Below are 20101 nucleotides of genomic sequence, written 5' to 3'. Positions count from 1 at the left end.
TCTATGTGACATATGTTTACTAAAATGACTGTAACAAAGTGAAGAAAAAAGCAACATAAGGCTATTTTTTCCTTTGGTTTGGTGGTGCTTTTTTTTTTTTTCTTTTGGATGAACGTGTTTTAGAGCTGACATCCTGTCCAAAGGAGACAAAACCCAAAAGATCTTGGCAGAACTTAATGCTAAGTTTTCCTGCAAGGATCAGGTTTTTTTTTTTTCCAGAGCTGAAGGTCATGGCATGACTGCGGGTCGGTTAAGGGCCCCAGGGAAAGGAAATCAGCTCAGGCCAACCTAGATCAGGGATGCTTTAAAATGGAGTAAATAATCCCACCGCAAAGGTACGTGGGATGCTGATGGAGCTGCCTTTCCTGGACATCCTTCCCAAAGGTAAGGCATCCTTTCCAAGGCTGGGAGTGTGAGGGCAATGGAGTGCCTGGGGGAGCTGGCAAGGAAGGCCAAGTGTCTGTGTAGGACAGGCGGGCAGGTGATGCAATGCGGGGACATCTGCCTTGCAAAACTGAGGGAAGGCAAGCTAGAGGGGAAGGTGTGATCACAGAGCTGCCGCCCCTCAGAACCACCAGCCTGACTCGCTGCACCTTAAGAAGGTCTTTGCAAAGGCAGGAGGACGAAGTGGTGCAGAGAGCAGCACCGTGCTCGGTGGTGACAGTGGGGTTCTCACGTGGGCAGAGCTCTGCTGAAAGCAAACCTAGGGCAAGTTCAAGCTTCAGAAGCAAAAGCACAGGCAGGGCAGCTCTGGCAGCAGCACATCTCGGCACTGCTTGGGCAGCATGGTACGTGTGTCTTTTGTACCGGAACAAATAGTGTCTGGGCTAGTGGCTAAAGCTGGGAGTTAATCCACTCTTCTGCAGTTGTCTATACTAATTAACAGCACCAATATATTCTGGTTGAGGCAACTGGAATAAATTCCTCAAAATGCTCCAGAGCATCAGCTTTTCTCCTCGACTGATATTTTACATGTCTTTTGGGTTTTGGTTGGGGTTTTTTTGACTCATTAATGTACTAACAAAAAAGGCATGTGGTGTGACAGCATTAGTGAGGATGGTTAACCCCCACCTTGGAGTCTGATACAATTTCTGGTTCATGGAAAAGCTGCCCTTGCTTTGGTAACAACCAACGTGAGCAAGGGCAATGGCTCTTATTTTCTTGTAGCCTGTGTTTTATGAATAGACAGCAGGGGAACTGGCCGAGGGGGCATATTATTTCCCATTTGGACCTATCACCTGGGGACCTGGGTGGCAGCATTTTGGCAGGATTTTTGCCAAAAGCCTTGCCTCACTAGTGCTGGGGTAGGTGCAGAGCTCACGGAGGGCTTGCTTTGGCTGACAGCAGCTTCCCAGCTCCTCAGGGCTCTTCCTCAGCTGCCCGTGGCATGGCAGTGCGGCTCCCCAGCTGGCGGAGGGGCAGGAGGGGCAGCACTTCGCTCCTTTCCCTGCATCCGTCCTGGGATATCTTCCATCATCTGCCAAAAATACAGGGACTGTGTCGTTTGGTGGCAAAAAAGGTTCCCCACTGTGAAGCATCCCATAGGAAGCCACGCTTCTGGGTGGGGGACAGGTTGGCCCAGCCCTGAGACAAGCCCCCACCCTGGCACATGGTGCCGTTGCACTCAAACATCCCAACCCCTAAATCACCCCCAAGAGACTGGCCTGGAGGGAGGCAGTAAATCCCCCCTCCCCGCACCATGACCCCGCCAGAGACAGGGGAAGGCCACAGCTGCATGTGCACCAGCACCCCCAAAATGCAGGGGTGCAGCATCGGCCCCTGTGCTGACATCAAGCCTAAGGCTCAGCTGCAGGAGAAGAAAGTGAGGGGCTCCCCTGGCCCGCAGATCCTTCTGGCATCTCAGCGATAAGGAGGGGGAGGGGGAAGGGCTGTGGCAGGTCTGCTGCTGCGCTGGTGGTGCTGCGTGGGAGGGAGGGAGGTTTCTTCAAGAACGAGTGGGGCGGAAGAAGCAAAGCGTAAAGCAAATACAAGAGACACGCATCTGTAGCATTGCTGTTGTGGGTAAAGGACCTGTGGTTTTCTTCTGTGCCTTATTTGTAGCTGGTTTGGGTTAGGTATGGTAGAACAGAATGTTTTTACCAAATCAAAGTGCAGCAGCCCTGAGAACCAGCATGTCTGGGACACTGAGATGCTTCTTTGGGCAGTTGAGCATGTCCCTGCAGTGCTGGTACAGGCAGGCGAAACCGCAGTGCTCAGGGCATTGTCCACCACAGCCAAAAAGCCAGAAAGCTCCCCAGGACAGGGCAGTGACCCCACAGGTCGCGTGGGACCAAGCTGCACTACAGCACCAGCACCCAGCAGCATCTTTCCCCAGGGTGAGGACAGAGCCCATAGCATTCTGCAGGAAGGCCAGGCAGATGCTTCCTTCTTATTACAAATTAAATATTCATAAATATTCACTATGAATTAAATATTCATCATTAAATAATAAGGATTTGCAATAGCAGAGAACGAGCTGATGGCAGTGAGTTACCAAGATGGACATGGCTTGTGTGTTCCGGGTGGTCTCCTGGCTTTTCATCGTCTTCTCTTTCCACTTATTCCTGCAATCTGAAAATAAAGGAAAGACCAAGTAATTCCTGGGATTCCAACAGCACCCCAGCCATTCAGGCCACCCCCTGCGTTTCATGGGGTGGGTGAAGTAAAGCTGGCTGCAGAGAGCAGTGAAGGGGGGAGCCCGCCACTGGGCAGAGCCCCTCTCTTTCCAAAACTGGCAGAGCCCCATTTCAGGGAGGGGGAAGCAAGAAGGTGGCGTGGAGAGTGGACTTCTGCTTATGGCACCCGCCTTGCCTGCAAGCCCCTGCAGCTCTAACCTGCCTCTCTTTGCCTGCATGGCCTCGCTGCAGTATTTTCTATGTTTCAGACTTGGAAATGCTCTCTGCACTCTGGGAAGGCATGAGTCCCCTTTTGATCCTTTCTCCTCAAGGGCATCCTCTTCTCAGCATGCTCTTGACCCTTCTTCTTACCCGTTCCCTAAGATGCTACATGTGATCCCAAAGGCTGAGCCCTCTGGAGTGGGCAGCCAGCCCTTGACAGCGGGTCACTGCAGAGCCTGTCTCTGCCAGAGGTCAGATATCGCTAGTCACAGCAATGAGGGGATTCACATCACAATACCACAGAAACCAGGAACTTTAAAAGAGGAAACTGGAAAAACCATGGTAGATGTGTGGAAATCACTTCCCTGACCTCTTCCCTCCCATCCCAGAGCTGGAGGGATGGAAAATGAACTACGTGACCTCACTCTGCAAGCCTCCCTTCACTGGGATGACTGATCAGCTGCTCTCCTGGGTCATAAGATGTTCCCAAACCTATTTCTGTCTTTTTATTAAATAGTTTTCTTCTCTGAAATCTTGCTATAGCTGAGGGTTTTTTTTTGACCAGAGTATGGCTGTTGCTAGGGAAGGCTACGGCAGGACTTTCTGAAGGCAAAACTCACTTTCCTTGAGCATCCACAAAACAGTGGTGCTGGCAAGGACCAGGGACCAGTGCCTCCTGTAGCTTCCCTAAAAGGACAGACACTAGAGTTGGGTCCTCAGCTGATTTGGACAGTCCTGCTCTTTAGAAGTCAGGCTATTATTTAACCGAAAGCATCTTCACTCATACCCGCTGCCAGGGGTGTGTGTGAGAGCTGAGCCTGGGGGGTCTCAGTGGCTGAGCTTCTTACAGATCCTGAAAAGAAACTGCGGAGCTACTTACATGACAGGAGGAGGAGCAGCAGCACTAGGAGGATTGCTACAGCAGCAAGGATGCAGCTGTTTGTCAGATCAACGGCCTCTGAGCAGCCTCGCTCTGCCAAAGAGAAAGGGAGAACTTGTCAGCAGCTGCCCCTCTGGCCACCTCCGCCCTCTGAACATTTAGGCACCCTGACTTTCATCCAGAGACTTCTATGTGATGGAGAAGGGGGATCTCTGTGTTTCAAATCACGGAGCCACCTAGGTGAACCTCACTTTGCTACCTAAGAGCTACAACCTCAGCTTGAAGCTGCCACAACTACATCAACCACAACAAGGTTTCTTGCAGGACCAGCCATGCAAATCCACCTAAGGACTCTCTCTGCCCCCCCAGATACCTCACTGCTCCCCAGAAGAAAGGCGAGGAAAGGCACAAGCAGTGCAAACACAAGCCACCCCTTACCGTGGAGCTTTTGGATATTGTGGAGCAAGAAGGTGGTAAACAACAAGTTGACAATGATTGCTGTGGGGGCTGTACTGTTCCGGATGACACGGTGCCCTGGGAGAGGGAAAAACTGCTGATGGATGAGAGGAAAATGCATGAGGAATGCAGGCTGGCATGCCGGGGAGCTGGGCTTCGGTGGGAGGATGAGCAATGGGCAATGTCTGGGCATGCGCTGCAGCAGCGTGCCGAGCCTCCGCTCCCTCCTTGGGAGGAAAACCTGAGGAGTTTGCTCCTGGGCTCTTAGCAGGCCTTTTCCACCAGAGGTTTAGATCATAAACAGCAACTTACACATTTTGAAGGGGTTGAAAGCTGCTGGTTTCCACACCACTGCTGTTGCCACCCAGGTAGTTCCTATTGTGGCAGCAAAGAAGAACAGCCCAAGAAGGATCAAGGCAGCAGAAACCCCTGTAGGAATAGAAGTAAACCAGAAAGCGAGATGGAAACTGGTGGACGCAGCAAGGACAAGGCAAAGGACGTTGGCTTGTGGCAACACTGCACCCAACTGCTGCATCTGGGAGGGCAGGATCCGTCACCCTGTGCAATGGGGCTGAGCAGCAGGAGCAGGACTTCTTGTTCAGCCTGGAGAAGAGAAGGCTCCAGGGAGACTTAGAGCAGCTTCCAGTACCAAAAGGGCTCGACATGAAAGCTGGAGAGGGGCCTTTTACAAGGGCCTGTAGTGACAGGACAAGGGGCAATGGCTTTAAATTGAAAGAGGGTTGATTTGCTTTAGATACAAGGCAGAAATTCTTCCCTGTGAGCGTGGCGAGGCGCTGGCACAGGCTGCGGGACTGGCTCAGCGCTGCTGGCCAGGGGACCCTATCCTACAGCTGAGGACACGTTTTATCCTGGAAGCTGTTAGCAAGCAATATTTATTATAAGTGTACACACAGGCAACACCCTTCTTTCAACAGGGAATGAGGAGAAGACCTGAATGTTTCAGGGGAGCTTCTCTGGGGTTCTTTGCCTTAACGTCTGCTTGCAGCTCAGCGTGTAGCAAATAAGTGCCTGTGGCATGACAAATCCATAGCCTCAGCCCAGGGCGGGGAAACACTGGCTACAGAGCAGTTTTAGAACAGCCAGACTTTGTGTTCATCGCCCGTGGTCTGTTAATGTCTGGTGGAAGTGGTTTCTGAACTGCTTTTTAATTTTTGAGAAGTCCTGGAGAAGGGGTAGTGGTACCTGAAGAGCACAAAGGGACAAATGTAGCCCTTCGGTTTCAAAGGAGCAGAGAAAGAGGATCCTGCAGGCTCAGAGCAGTGAAATCTAATGTCAGTTTATCCAAATCAAATACTGCTGCATCGAAGATGCTACTGTAAAGATCCGGGGAAAGAAGAAAGATGAGACACTGAAGCAATCATGAACAAATCAGGTTAAATGAATCCTACCTTCTTCCTGCATCCAGATGATGGAGATGGCAAGCAGGAGGAGAGAGGAGATACACAGCAGTCCATGGATGGACAGAAGTACATGTTTCTGTGCCTCATTTCCTGAGAAAAAAAGGGCAAGTGTACTCAGTACCACATAAACAGGATGGGTGCAGCCTGCAAAGGGAAGGTAAAAACAAGCACAGGCTTTCTTTGTAAATAATTGAATCCCTGAGGTTTAGAAACCCTGAAAAGAAAACCTGGTGAGCTATCAAGGCCTTGCTTTGACTGCAAGAGGAACCAGGAGAAAGCAGCCAGATCTGGGGTTGTTTCACCCTGAACCAGATGCCAGTTCCACCTCGTGAGATGCTTCTGCTCAGGATTTTGCCTCCTATAATGACCTGACAAGTGCTGGGTTTCCTCCGGAGACCCATTTCGTAGGGGGAAGCCCACAAGGCACAAGCTCTCCCCACCAGCACCAGGCTCCTCAGGGGAGATCACCCCCAAGAGCAAGACCTAACGCCACTGCCTACACCTGTTCCCGGTTTTCATGCTGAGAGACAAACGTACATGGGAGAGCTTCCCTGCCAGCTTTAGGGCTTCACCTCTGCTCTCCAGATGGTCTCCACGACTCTGGAGATTGTTCCTGGTGGGTAGAAGGATGCACTAGCAGATTACGACGACTGTGCAGAAGGACTAGCTGTCAGCTAGTCTTTAGGATTGTTTTCTATACATGTGTTGCTACTGAAGCACCCGTGTTAATCTGTATGGTCCTTGGGTACGGGTCCAATGTCGACCCAAACACCAGTGTGCTTGGTCACCAAAACCCATGAGACACGATCTTTGGCCAACTCCAGGCAGGGAGGCTCTTCCCATGCAGCCTGCGTCTCACAGAATCACAGAATTATTTAGGTTGGAAAAGACCTTTAAGATCATCAAGTCCAACCGCTAACTCAGCACTGCCAAGCCCACCACTAACTGTCCATCTTGCACTTTTTATTTCTTCCCAGGGACGCCTGAAGGAATGGGAGAGGAATGGCTCGTGTGCTTGGTACTGATATTTTTGGCTCCGTCTCTCACAAAGCCATTTGGGATTACCGGCTTCTAGGGAGCTTTATCTTCTGTGCAAGCTACAGAGGCATAAGAAGAAATGCACGAGCTGAGCATGTTTCTTCCCACCACCAAAGTGAATTAGGATGACAGGGGAGAAGGAGCTTGACTGAGGCTTTCTGCTGCCTGCCCTGTCCACGGTGGGGAGACAAGGGCTTATTTTAGGGGGCTGGGGTGTAGTCCTGGCACTCACCGAACCTGTGTTCCTTCGGCTGACAGACCACTATAATGAAGCCGATGGTGGAGACAGTGGTGAACATCAGCGTGATGACGGCCAGCCTCTGCACGTGGTACAGAGGAGATGTGAGACCTGCAAGGCAGAGCAGGAGGGAAACCCCACGCTGGGGACAACCCTGGCACACAGAGCGGGGATCCCAGAAAACCGCAAAGTGCTGGAAAACCTGACGGATGAGTCCTGTGTCTTACTTGCTCAGAAAAGCCCGTGAGAGACAGCTGTGGGGCGGACCTGTGACAACACGACCAACCGCTGGACCCACAAGGCTAACCTGTGACCGTCAGGTTCAGGGCTGCCTCCTTCCAGCTTATCACGTTGCTGATGTTGCAGGAGTAGGAGCCGCAGTCTGACTTCTCCCCGCTCCGTATTTGCAGCGTGGTGGTGTCCCCAGGGAGCAGATAGCACTTTTCAGGGGGAAGGGGACGTCCGTCCTTCTTCCAGGAGATGGAAGCCACTGTTCCCTCTGGCACCACGCAGATCAGCTTGATGGGCGAACCTGCCAGGTTTGAACTGAACTGGAGCTCAGGCTGGGGCACAGGCTCTGAAAAGTAGAGAGCGGCATGGCAGCACTCCCAGGAGCGTGAGTGCTCCCTGCTTTGGACCTGAAAACTGGGTGACATGCAAGAATACCGAGCCCCTTGGGGAGCGAGCAGGTCCTTCCCTTCTGATTTACCGCCCAGGTTATTTTGGAGGGAGAGAAGATACTGCAGTGAGCAGGGCATCATCCACCAAGTTCAAAGAGCAGCAACGTGAGACTCTGCTGCTCCCTGTCTTTAAACTGGTCCAAGTCCACATGGACCAAAGCATGGAGAAGCAAGCCTTGCATGCTGGAGACTCCTGCCATGTGCCAAAGGAGGGCCGACCCTGTCCCTCAGCTCACGCCTAGGTACCTGCACCGGTCGGGGCTGCTCTTAACTGTATCTGGGTTTCCAATTGGTAGCAACCACATGCTCCTGAGGTCCTTCACCCCTGGCTGAAGTCCATCCCTACACTACATGCAGTATGCTCATGTAGTGATGCTGAGCTCTAGGAAAGGGCACTTCAAAACAGGGTGAGCTCTCATTTCTGTTTATTTTTTTCAGAGAAATTCACAGACAGAGTAAGGCAGGGCTGGTGTGAAGGAACAGAGTCTGCAGGGCCTGGAGCTGTTCTGGGGGAGCTTCTGCAGGGAGCCATGGGAGATCAGCCACAGGAGACCTGCCTGGCAGACCCACCTTCCAGTGAAAAGCCTTCATAAACCCAGCTGGTCTCAGGATCTGATCCTGAAGGGATGAGCAGGGCTATTGGTGAGGCAGCAGCTTATTCTGGGCCTGCTGCCAAGGAGCTTCTGGCCCCAGTCTCAAGGGACAACCTGCAGCTCCTGAGGTCCTCAAATCATTACCACGGCATTTGTTCTGCTCATCAGATGTGATCAGCAATTCCTTCTCTTGAGGGAATTTTATGCCATATGCTTCCCAGGAGCGGCTGTTTATGACACAACAACTACATAAATTTAAGGCAGAAGGTGCCCCCCATTTCTGTCACTCCAGGATGAAGGCATCATGCAGCCTGATATCCCAACCAGGAGCTCAATCCACAGCCAGACACAGTTGGAAAAAACCCTCTGGCATTTCCCAGCAGCCCTTGTAGGGTCTCCAGTCTACCTCTTTCAAGGCAGCGATGAAACCAGAAATCCTCCTCTAGTTCGAGACTTGCTGCTCCAGCTGGATGCACGTAAGTCCGATGGGATCCATCCCAGGGTACCTAAAGAGCTGGCTGATGTTATCGCAGGAACCTCTCTCCATTATTTTTCAATGGTCTTGGGAATCTGAAGAGCTCCCAGACAAATGGAAGCTGGCAAATGTCCCAGTTTTCAAGAAGACCAAGAAGACAGACCATGGTAACTACAGGCCTGTCAGTCTCACTTCAGTGCCTGGTAAAATTATGGAGAAGGTTATTCTGGGAGTTATCCAAAAAACACTTGCGAGACAATGCAGTCATTGCTCACTGGCAGCATGGGTTCACGGGGGCAAGTCCTGCTTAAGTAACTTTATTTCCTTTTATGACAAGGTCACCCATCTAGCCGACCACGGGAAGCCAGTAAATGTGGGGGTTTGGGATTTTAGCAAACCTTTTGATACCGTCTCTCACAGCGTCCCGCGACGGGTGTTGCAGCACACGGCCAGGTGAGCCCAGCGCATGCTGTGGGAGCGACCAGTGACAGGTCGGGCTCAAAGAGTTACAGTAAATGGGGTGACATCAGGCTGGTGACCAGTCACCAGTGGGGTTCCCCGGGGCTCAGTTTTAGGGCATCTGTTCTTTAATGTTCTTTTAAGTGATCTGGATGCAGGAGTCGAATGTACATTAAGTAAATTTGCTGAACTAGGAGGAGCTGTGGACTCCCTTGAGGGTACAGACGCCTTGCAGAGAGATCTGGATAGACTACAGAGCTGGACAGTCACTGAGCATATGACATTCAACAAGACCAAGTGCCAGATTCTCCACCTGGGATGGGGTAATCTTGGTTCTGCGTACAAACTGGGGGGCGAGAGGCTGGAGAGCAGACCTGTGGAAAGAGATCTGGGGGTCTGGGTTGATGGCAAGTTGAATAGTCAACAGTGTGCCCCAGCAGCCCAAAGGGCCAGCCGTGCCCTGGGGGGCATCAAGCACAGCATCATTAGCTGGGCGAGGGACACTGCCCCACTCTACCACACTGGTGCGGCCCTGCCTCGAGTTCTGTGTGCAGTTTTGGGTGCCTCAGTACAAAAAGGACATGAAACTATTAGAGGGTGCCTAGAGGAGGGTGACCAAGATGGTGAAAGACCTCAAGGGTGAGACTTGGGAGCAGCTGAGGTCTTGTTCTACCTGGAGAAGAGAAGGCTGAGGGGTGACCTCATCGCTGAGGGGTGACCTCATCACAGTCTACAGCCTCCTCAAGGAGGGCAGCAGAGGGGAGGTCCTGATCTCCTCTCTCTGGTGACCAGTGATAGGACATGAGGAAATGGAAGGAAGCTGTGTCAGGGGAAGTTCAGATTGGACATTAGGGAAAGGTTCCTCCCTGAGAGGGTTGTCAGTCCCTGGACCAGGCTTCCCAGGGAAGTGGTCATGGCACCAAGCCCATCAGAGTACAAGGAGCATCTGGACAACCCTCTTAGTCATATGGTTTAGTGTTAGGTGGTCCTGTGAGGAGCAGGGAGCTGGACTCAATGAGCCTTATGGATCCCTTCCAACCCGAGACATTCTATGATCCTATGGCTCTATTCTGGTTGCCATCCTGTCAAGCTGTTTGCTGCACCAACTGGCAAATATTTGTCTGAGAAAACTATCCGCTCAACACGTTTGACTTACTGATAACTTCAAGGAACGTTGTCCTAGCTTTATCTTGCATCAGATCGACTGTTGCTTTATAGATGCCACTGTCCATCTCTTGTAACCTCTGCAGGAGAATGGAACCATTCTTTGGATAGAAAATCACTCTGCCTTGGTAAGCTGAGTAAATGGTTGGAGACTGGAAATGTGCATAGTACTGCAGGATGAATTCAGGGGTGGCGTTCCTTATGTATTCCCACTCAGTGTAGTTTACATTCTTGATATCCGGTGCATGCATCATGATGGAGGATCCTTCAGTTGCAGTTCTTCTTTCTGTGATTTCCACTGCTGCGGAGGACCCCTGCAAAATCAGCAACAGGTCTGGAAACAGGAGAGATGCCAGAGCAAGATGGGTTAATTTTAAAGCAAAAGCCAACGAGCAATTTAGTCTGCTTGTACATCCTATTTTTTCTTTTTTTGGTACAATCTACAGACTGACTTCCTGAATTGTGTTGTGCCACATAACGTAACAGAGGACTTTCTTCCTCCTTTGCTAGGATAAAAACTCTAACATTTTTATCAGCGTGTTGTATAAATGCTTCTCAGCTGGTTAAGACAATTCCTTGCCCTTTGGAACAAAAATGGGAATCTGGATTTTGAGGGTTTTCTGCACATTAGGAATTGCTAACAGGGACTATCATCAGTGCAGCTTCAGCCCTGGATCTCGACCTGCTTCCTCAGCACCTGGAAAGAAGAGCATTGCTTGACAAACAAGCTCTGAAATGCACTTTGTTGGGACTACATGGTCCTGGCTGCTGTTTAACTGCTGTCTGAGAGCTGAATGCTGTTAAAACCTACCGGCACATTCAGCCTTGGCCTCACCATCCTCTCACGGGGAGGTTAAGCCCTGCGAAACCAATGCTCCCACTCAGCCAGGTGCCCAGCAACCTCATGCATCTGGAAAATACATCACGTATTCGCATTTCCTGGCACCTCTGAGTAATGCAACGGTTCTCTGGTGCAACTGCTGCGTAGATAAGCTGTTTTTAGCATGAAAAGGAATCCAAACAGGCTTTGACATGCGACCCTTTTATGGTTTCCCCGGGGGAGAATGAAGCTAATGGGTGTGGGGGAGTGTGTGTGTCTCTAAATGCCACCCTGAAACATACCTTTGGCAGTACAATCCCACAAGAATCCTACCGTTGCACTGCTGATGTTAAAGATTTTAGCAAGCAGAAAGTCACACATACCTCCAGCCCCCAATCTGCCAGAACCATCATCCTGGAGCCACTTTTAGCACATGTAAAAGGTTATGCTGGTTGCTGAAGAGGGAACAAGCTACAGTAACAGGTACCAAAGGGAAAGCTCATCTAAGGAAAGAGGAAGGGTACTGGAGCGTACACCATGGTCAGAAAGCAGAGAAGAGGCCCACAGGGAAGAAATCCTTAGGCATGCAGTGGAAGAGAGCTGCTTGGAAGAGGCACTGGTGGTACCCAGGTACAGTGATGCCGCAGCACTGGGAGGAAGGTGGCACCTGCCAGGATGGCTCCCCAGAGTGCGTACCTTGACCAACACGGCTGCAACCTGGAGCAGGGAAGCAAGGAGAGCACAGAAACTCTGCAAACATATGCTCATAGCTGTTGCAAGCCCCACACAAGTCCCTTTTCATACTCACAGCCTATGACAGCCGTCTGCAGCCAGGTTAACATGGTAAAACCCTGCAGGCTTTCAAACCAGCATGAGAGATGAGCTCCTTCTGCAGTGACATGCTCTTGGGATGGCTGCTCTGGGCATGGTGGATGGGCCGGTGAAAAGCAGCGTCAGCATCTGCCATGCAGGGATTCTGAAAGGTGAAGGGGAATCAGCACAGTGATGGGGGAGCCCCCAACCTTCCCCATGTCTCCAGTGGTGTCTCCACAGCCGGCACAGGCTGAAGCAGGGGGTTGCTGTACAGCCACCCGAGCGTGTGCCGCCTGTAAGAGCGCAGCTCAGGGAAACCATCACGATCATGTCTGTGTTCAGCACCAATTCAGCACAGCAATCACAGAAAGAAAGATCTCCTAGACACAAAGATCACCAACATCCAACAGCATCAAGACCAGGACAGGCACAGCAGTTACTGGGGGGGACCAGAGTGCCTGGCCGCTTTCTGCAGCCCTTCTGTGCTGCAGCTTTACGATGCTAGCAGGTACAGCCCTGCCTCCTCCTTTTGGTATTTATTTCTGCATCTGCTGGCCATGCAATTGCCCATTTACATTTAGCAACCACCTCCACAGCCTCCCAAGGTAGCAGGAGTCCCATGATCACACATCGACACCTGCAGAAGTATTTTCTTCTCTCTGGTTTAACCCACTCTATTGCTTCCTCAAGCAGCCCTGACTCTTGGCATGGAGCGAATGTGGGCTCCGCATCTGCCTTATGCATCACGTTCACAACTTCAAAAACCTCCATCCCATCCTCTTTCCCACCCCCTCCTCTCCAGCCTGAAAACTCCCAGACTTTTCAGGCTTTCCTTGCAAGCTCCTTATTATTTTGGCTGCTGTTCTCTGGGTCTTCTGCAACTTTTTTTAGAGACCTTTTGCCTCAACTGCAACACTGTGTCAATCGGTGGGCAGGACAGAGGTCAAGAACAACCTGCCTGTCTCCAACGCGCTGGGCGGTGGGGCGTTATTTGAAAGGGAGCAGTGCTCAGAGCTGGTTTGCAGAGCCAGGCTGAAAGCCTGAATGTTTGGACAACAGGGTCTGCATTTGCTGTCGGGTTTTTCAAGGCTCTGGAGCAAGGGTGAGGGCAGTAGGACAATTTTTTTGCAAAGGGTTTTCACTGTCCTGTGATTAGAGTATGAGCCAGGAGCAGAACAGGTCAAGACGGTCTATTATGGTTTATTTTAGAAACATAAAGAAACTGAGGCTGGTGGTAGCTAAGGAACTAACTTCTGAAGTGAGGAATTGCAGGGGAGAAGGCTGAGCTCCCTTCAGAGAGATGTTACCTCCTGGCAGCATCCAGCTTTCCTCTGGGGAACCCAGCAAACAGCAGAGCTGCATCTAAAAGGGAAGGCAATTCCACCATGGAGCTGCCGATGTGCACAGTGTACCTGGCATGCCCTCCCGGACCCGGCCAAGCAGCCCCCTGGCCCAGCCCCCCGACCCCAAGAGGCAGAAGAGAAACAAAACCAACCCAAAGCCCCAGGGAAGCAAGCACAGCCAAGGTATGTTGTGTTCACCCCTGTGGCAGAGACCTCCAGCCTAGGACGCCCCCACCACTGGAGGAGCCAATTGCACGTCCCTGGATTCTGCCTTGCTAAAAGGAATTCAGGAAATAAAGTTCTGGGGAAAGTTTCCCCAGTTAAGGCTGATTTGGCTTCTGTACACCTAAAAACCTGCATTATCTGGGACAGAGCAGCTGCTGCAGGCTGAAAAGCCATGTCAACGTGTAGAAAGCTGGTTATTTGAAGGCCTTCGTGTCTTACATGAACTTATTGTGCTCTTCCCAGATTAGCAGGTATATGGAGACCAGAAAAATCCTATTGTTTCTGTTGTAGGATTTCCTCATAAATGGTATTTTATTCTCTCATTAACCAACAGGTCTAATTAGAAGCAGAGGAGGGGTTTTACTCCAGCCTGCTAGGGCTTTACAAAGAGGTCTTTTTAAGGAATGTCTGTGGATCTTCCTTACAAGGAAGGCATATGACTTTCGGGAAACGCATCTGCGGTGCTGCAGCCTGTCATCCAGCCTTTTACAGGAATGGGAGGTGCAGCAGCTGGTTTTAGCTGCTACAAAAGGGCTTATTCTATGAGCCGGAGCTATGCCAATGACTGACGCACCACGTAGCCAAGCAAAAAACTGTCTGTGTTTGGGAAAAGGAAGCTCCCCAGCACTACAGTTTCCTTGCAGGCGGTGAGAGCTGCTGAGACATTAACCAGCTTCCTGCAAGCAACACAGGAAGCCCTGCCAGCTGCCGGAGGCGGGTGAGAGGATCCTTTAGGGATGGAGGGGCCAAAGAAATGCTCCACCAGAGTGGCAGCTGCCTTCTCCTCCTCTGGTGGTTGCAGCTGCCAATGCCTGAAGTGAGCTAAGGGCCTTCTGTGGTCTGACAAGGCAAGTGGCAGCTGTTCGTGGGGTGGAGATGAATGCAATCAGCTCGGATGCAGGCACCATTTCACCAGCAGCTGTGTTGGGAAAGCACAGATGGTGACACAGCCTCATATCAGCCCCTGGCAGAAGGAAGGGGGGGAGGGTGTTAGGCCAGGCCTTATCTGAGCAGGGGCTGGGGGCTGGCTGGCTCCCCATGGGATGGGGCTGCTCAAACACCACCTTTAGCTGGAAGAATGTCTCCTGAACAAGCTAGGCGATGCCAGTTCCTGCAGAAGGGTGCTGTGCATTTCCCAACACAATAATAAAAAAGATGCAAATCTTCCTATTGTAAGTCATCCCACAGCTTTGGAAGATTACGTATCACATTAGCAAACATGAAACCCCACATCTAGCTCTGCTCTCTCGGTTTCACATCTGCTGACACACAGCAAAAGGAACAAAGGAACTGCTACACTTGGTGACAAGGAGAAAAACGGTAAAAACTGAAGTCCTGTGGCAAGACAATCATGAAGGTTCTTCGTGGCTGACAGGAACAGAGACAACCTAAAAAGCCCCCAGATCCCTTTGTGCTCAAACCAGAAGGAAGAGTAACCAAAAATCTAGAAAAGAGCAGCTTTATGCTTAAGTGCTGCTCTAAATAAACCAAGAAGCACTCAAGAATTATATGCTACTTCTCACAGTCTTGTAACTTCACCCTGCCCTTGTCTAACCTCTTTCCATCCTGTGGGTAGGACAGATAAATTAAGCTCGGCAGAGTCACAAAAGGCCACCGAACGGTGAGCTGCTCCCGTGCGAGGGGGCTCCAGCCCACCCCAGCGGCGGGGTGCGGGGTGCCCTGGCGGGGTCCCGGGGGTGCCCTGGCGAGATGCGGGGGTGCCCTGGCGGGGTGCGGGGTGCCCTGGCGGGGTCCCGGGGGTGCCCTGGCGGGGTGCGGGAGCTCCGGGCCGCGCCAGCCGGGGCAGGGCGCTCGGTGGGCGCCGGTAATCGGGCAGGGGGCGGCGGGGGGAGCCGTCCCGGCGCTGCGCAAACAGCCTGCGAGAGCTGACAACGAATCCTGCTCCTGTGTTTGTTTAGTATTTCTGGGGCTGGGTGGGGATCCCGGTTCCTGGTGGGGGAGAGCGCCTGCGGCCAGAGGGAAGCGCTGGGGAGGGAGAATCCCCTCCGGCCCCTGCCTCATCCCTCCGTCCCCATTGCTCCAGCCGCCCCTATCACTCCAGCCCCCAGCCCCATCGCTCCGGTCCCCCCGCTCCGGTCCCCGGCCCCCTGTCCCCTCGCTCCCGTCCCCGCCCCCTCCGCTCCCGTCCCCGCCCCCACCCCCCCAGCCCCCCGCTCCCGGTCCCCTCGCTCCCCTCCCTCCAAGCCCAGTTCCCGATCCCACAGGGCTACAGCCCGCAGCCCGCAGCCGTCCCCGCGACTCTCACCGTGGCTCCGGGACGGCCGTGCCGCTGAGCCGCGCCTCGCCGAGAGGGAGCGGGCGGGAGCGGGGGCGGGCTCAGGGCTGCCCCCCCCTCCCCGGCTGCCCGCCCCCAGGCTGCTCCCCCCCTTGGCTGCCCGCCCGCCCGGCATCCCGGCCCCCGCTCTGAGCACGCGTCCGGCGCGGGTACCCCGCTGCTCCCCCCGGCAGCTGCCCGAGAGCCTCGAGGGCCACCGGCAGCCGAAGCCGCCTCCATCCTTGCCCCTCCATCGCTCCGGCGCCCTCCATCCTTGCTACCTCCACCCCAGTGCCCTCCATCCCTGCCCCGCCATCACCCCTGCGCCCTCCATCCCTACCCCTCCATCATCCCAGCCACCTCCACCCCAGCCACCGCCGGCAGAAGTCCACCTGCTTGTGGAAAGCCCCGGGAGCAGCGGTGACCTGGCTTCTGCTCAGCCCCTGGCTGCCCCATGCCTGCAGCTCATCTGCTTCCTAAGCAATGGGACCACCATGCAGAGAGATGCTCCCTTTGCCCTGTGCATCCACCCCTGCAGGGACCTGGACCTTCAGCTTTCTACTCCACAAGAGACACTTCAGCTCTAGGAAATGTCTCCAGCCCATCCCTACCCCCTGGGATCTCTGGCTCCTCATTAAGTGCCTCCTTCTACTCACCACCATTGCACTTGGCAAGCTGGTCTTTTGACACTGTCTCTCCTAACATTCTCATAAACAACCTGACCAAGTACAGTCAGCTACATGGGCAGTGGGATGGGTGAGAACTGGCTGAGGGGCCAGGTCTGGAGGGCTGTTGCTAATGGTGCATCCTGGGGGTCAGTAAGGGGTCAGTGCTGTTGAGCATCTTCATTAATGACCTGGATGACAGGACAGAGCACACTCTCAGCCAGTTTGCCAATGTCACAAAGCTGGGAGGAGCGGCTGGGCCACCCAAGGGTCATGCTGCCATTCAGAGGGACTTAACAGGCTGCAGAATTGGGCTGAGAGGGGCCTCATGCAACAAGGGGACATGTGAAGTCCTGCCCCTGTGAAGGAGCAGCCCCAGGCACCAGGACAAGTAGGGGCTGGCTGGCTTCGAAGCAGCTCTACAGAGCCTGGGGGTCTCGGTGGACACCACAGAATCACAGGTTTGGGTTGGAAGAGATCTTCAAAGACGATCCAGCCCAACACCCCTGCCATAGGCAGTAACATCTTTCACTACATTAGGTTGCTCAAAGCCCCATCTAACCTGGCCTTGGACACTTTCAGGGATCTGACATTCACAACTTTCTGGGCAACCTGTGACAGTGTCTCACCACCCTCACCATAAAAAATTTCTTTGTGTCCTAGTTTCAGCTGTGATGGAGTTAATTTTCTTCTTAGTAGCCAGTACAGTGCTGGGTTTTGGCTATGATGTGAGAACGATGTTGATAAGGCACTGATGTTTTTAGTTGTTGCTGGGTAATGTTTATACTAAGTCAAGGACTTTTTGGTTTCCCAAAGTTTCGAGTTTTAGATTCCTTTCCAATTCTCCTCCCCATCCCTCTGGGTGGGGGGAGTGATCAAGCGGCTGCATGGTTGACCACAAGCCAGCAACGTGCCCATGCAGCGAAGGTGGCCAGTGGTGTCCTGGGCTGAATTAGGAGGAACATTGCAGGTCGAGGGGGATGACCCTTCACCACTGAGCACTGGTGAGTCCCCGTCTGGAGTGCTGTGTCCAGTTCTGGGCTCCCCAGTACAGGAAGAATATGTGTTTACTGGAGAGAGACCAGCAAGGGGCCACAAAGGTGATACGGGTAACTAAGCATCTGTCATCCAGGGAGAGGCTGGGAGAGCTGGGACTGTTCAGCCTGGAGGCTCCCGAGGGTCTCATCAAGTGGGATAAACGTCTAAAAGGGGTTGTAACAAAGACGGACCAGACTTTCCAGTGGTCCAGGCCAAGAGGCAACAAGCACACATTAAAAAGGGAATTTAATCCAAAGAGAAAAAAACCTGTCTTACTGTGAGGGTGACCAGGTGGTTGCCCACAGAGGTTCTGGAGTCTCCAGCCTTATCAGCATTCAAAAGCCACCTGGCCATGGTCCTGCACAGCCATGCACCCTCAGCATGGCTAGTTTAGCCTGCTAGATTAAATCAGCCATTTTTTTTTTTTTAACCTTAATGGTATTACAGAAAAGCCAGAGACACTGCTGACAAGGGCTAAGCAAACACAAATTCAATATATAATTCATATTCATTGCACTAGGGCAACAGGGAAGCAGGATGTAAGGTTGTCCTGGTTTTAGCTCCGGCTGGTGACTAAGCACCAGGCAGCTGCTCCCCCCTGCCCAGAGGGATGGGGGAGAGAAAAGAGGGACTGGAAGAGTAAAAGTGAGGAAACTTGTGGGCTGAAGTAAAGGCATTTTAACAGGTAAAGAAAAAGCCATGCACTCAGCAAAGCAGAACAAGGAATTCATTCACCGCTTCCCATGGGCAGGTGCTCAGCCACCCCCAGGAGAGCAGGGGCCCCATCACGTGGACCAGGGGCTTGGAAAGACAAACACTCTAACGCTGAACATGCCCACTTCCTTCTTCCCCCAGCTTATACATACTCAGCATGATGTTCAGTGGCATGGAATAGCCCAGCTGTCCTGGCTGTGTCCCACCTTTCCATTTCCCGTGCCGCCCCCAGCCCCCTTGCTGGCAAGGTCTGAGAAACTGAAAAGTCCTTGACTTTGTATAAACATTACCCAGCAACAACCGAAACCATCCGTGTGTTATCAACATTGTTCTCATGCTAAATCCAGTGCTAAATCCACCGTACCGGCTCCTGAGAACATTAATTCTATTCCAGCTGAAACTAGGATGAAGGCTCATCCTTCCTGTAAAGGATGAGATATAAACACAGCCCATGCCCCTGGAGAAGCTCCTGTCCATTATTAATTAGAGATTTTTGTGACATGGTGCTTGTAAGAGGGAGAAAATTCCCTTTACAAGTGGCAGCAATCCTTGGGCTGGCCAAGAGGTTTCCCACATGCAGAACTGCAGGGCTTATTATGTTTGCAGGAATACCTGGTGGGGGGAACACTGAAAAAGGGACTTTACAAAGCCATAGAAATGGGTAATGCCTGTAGTACAGCTGCGGTCTCTGGTACAGGCTGGTACCTGAGAGCAGTACCAGCCAGAAGCTGACTGTCACATTGGCATCCTGATGGGATGAGGCCATTTTGCCTGTGATACTTGCTGGGTCTGTGAGTTCCTTTGCCCCTGATGACTCTCTGCTGCCCGATTTGCTTTGTGCAAATTAGCTGATGTTAAAGGCTATAATGACCTCTGTGGCCTTTTGCAGCCTGGTGGCCCTTAAGCCAGAATGAACACTCGCCTAAGATCAAGGTAGGAGTTGTGGTTTCTCTGTATCCTAACGGCTAAAACCAGCCACAAGTCATTGCTTAGCCAAAGGGCAAAACCACAGGGTGCTCAGAGTTCAAATCCCCACTTCTCATTTTAGTGTATATTTTCCTCATGTCTCCGTCTTACTTAACTCCTGATACTCAGTTGCACGCTCTTCCCAAGCCAGGTTGTTTGGAGAGGGGTCTGTAGAAAGTACGGTTCCTGCTTAAGGTAACAGGATTTTTCCCTGTTTTCTTGATACAAGAGGCCCAGGAGCTGTTGTTTCTCTACACAGCAAAGGGGGAAAAAGCAGAGCCGAGATGTGGATGTGACTCTGTCTATTCAGGCAGGAAAACCCAAGGAGGAACTGGGAAAAAAAAAGGAGTTAATGAGGATCCAGATTCCTGCTGACCAGGCAGAGTGAGACCACCCTTGCTTCCATGTAGGCAGCATCCAAACCCCCACCATCACCCCAAAACCACTGTCCCACAACTGAGTCCGTCCTTGTAGGCAGGAAAACCCAGTGGGGAGTGGAGGAGATAACATCACCACACCCCAGCATGGGGTCAGGGCTTGTACAGACTGATTTGCATCTAAGCAAACAGCTTAAAGAGCAGGCTCAGGTCAGCCGCTGGTCCCCCCTCCCTGAGCCTCGCAGCTGGGGGGACAGCTGACCCGTGGAGATGCTGTCCCACACTAAGGGGGTCAGGCAGCACGTAGAGGTGTGGATTCAGGGGAAGAGAGCCTGAGACACCCTCAGCCATCACCAAAACATGCACCAGGGAGCAACAAGTCAAGCATGGCTGTGGGGAAGGGTGGGGTAGGTGCATTTGGTTACCCATGTAAGCTTAAAAAAAGATGTGGCTTCATTATCTTATCGCCATAAACTAGTGAGAGAGACTCCTGCAACTATTTCTGAAAGTGCTTCTCTACTTTAGGGCCTGTTTTGAAAGAGAAAGGAAGGGGGAAAATGTGCATTTTGCTCCTCCCCCCTCCCCCCATTCTGTGTTAAATAATAATAAAAAAAAAAAGCAGAA

General features: G+C 52.3%; 1 protein-coding gene across 4 annotated transcripts; it reads right to left on the bottom strand.

Moving 5' to 3' along the window:
* Positions 1-15844, bottom strand: LOC308053714 (uncharacterized protein). 4 transcript variants are annotated; one of them, XM_080365338.1, is made up of 12 exons: positions 15709-15805; positions 13182-13236; positions 11870-12037; positions 10234-10575; positions 7178-7447; positions 6865-6981; positions 5583-5684; positions 4486-4602; positions 4156-4251; positions 3718-3810; positions 2495-2571; positions 1-1477 (listed from the first exon to the last, which is right to left on the bottom strand). In XM_080365338.1, the coding sequence occupies exons 3-12, from the start codon at positions 11901-11903 to the stop codon at positions 1373-1375; spliced, it is 1353 nt and encodes a 450-aa protein (XP_080221464.1). In that variant the 5' UTR covers positions 11904-12037; positions 13182-13236; positions 15709-15805; the 3' UTR covers positions 1-1372. The 4 variants fall into 4 exon arrangements, with proteins under 4 accessions (XP_080221464.1, XP_080221467.1, XP_080221466.1 ...); XM_080365341.1 differs by having other exon boundaries at positions 10234-10555; XM_080365340.1 differs by having other exon boundaries at positions 13126-13236; positions 15709-15723.
* Positions 15845-20101: the final 4257 nt, after the last annotated feature.

The sequence above is a fragment of the Falco punctatus genome (genome assembly GCF_963210335.1).
Source record: "Falco punctatus genome assembly, chromosome: 15".
Classification (NCBI taxonomy): domain Eukaryota; kingdom Metazoa; phylum Chordata; class Aves; order Falconiformes; family Falconidae; genus Falco; species Falco punctatus.
Note: the sequence above shows the minus strand (reverse complement) of the source record. Positions and strands in the feature narration are given on the sequence as shown.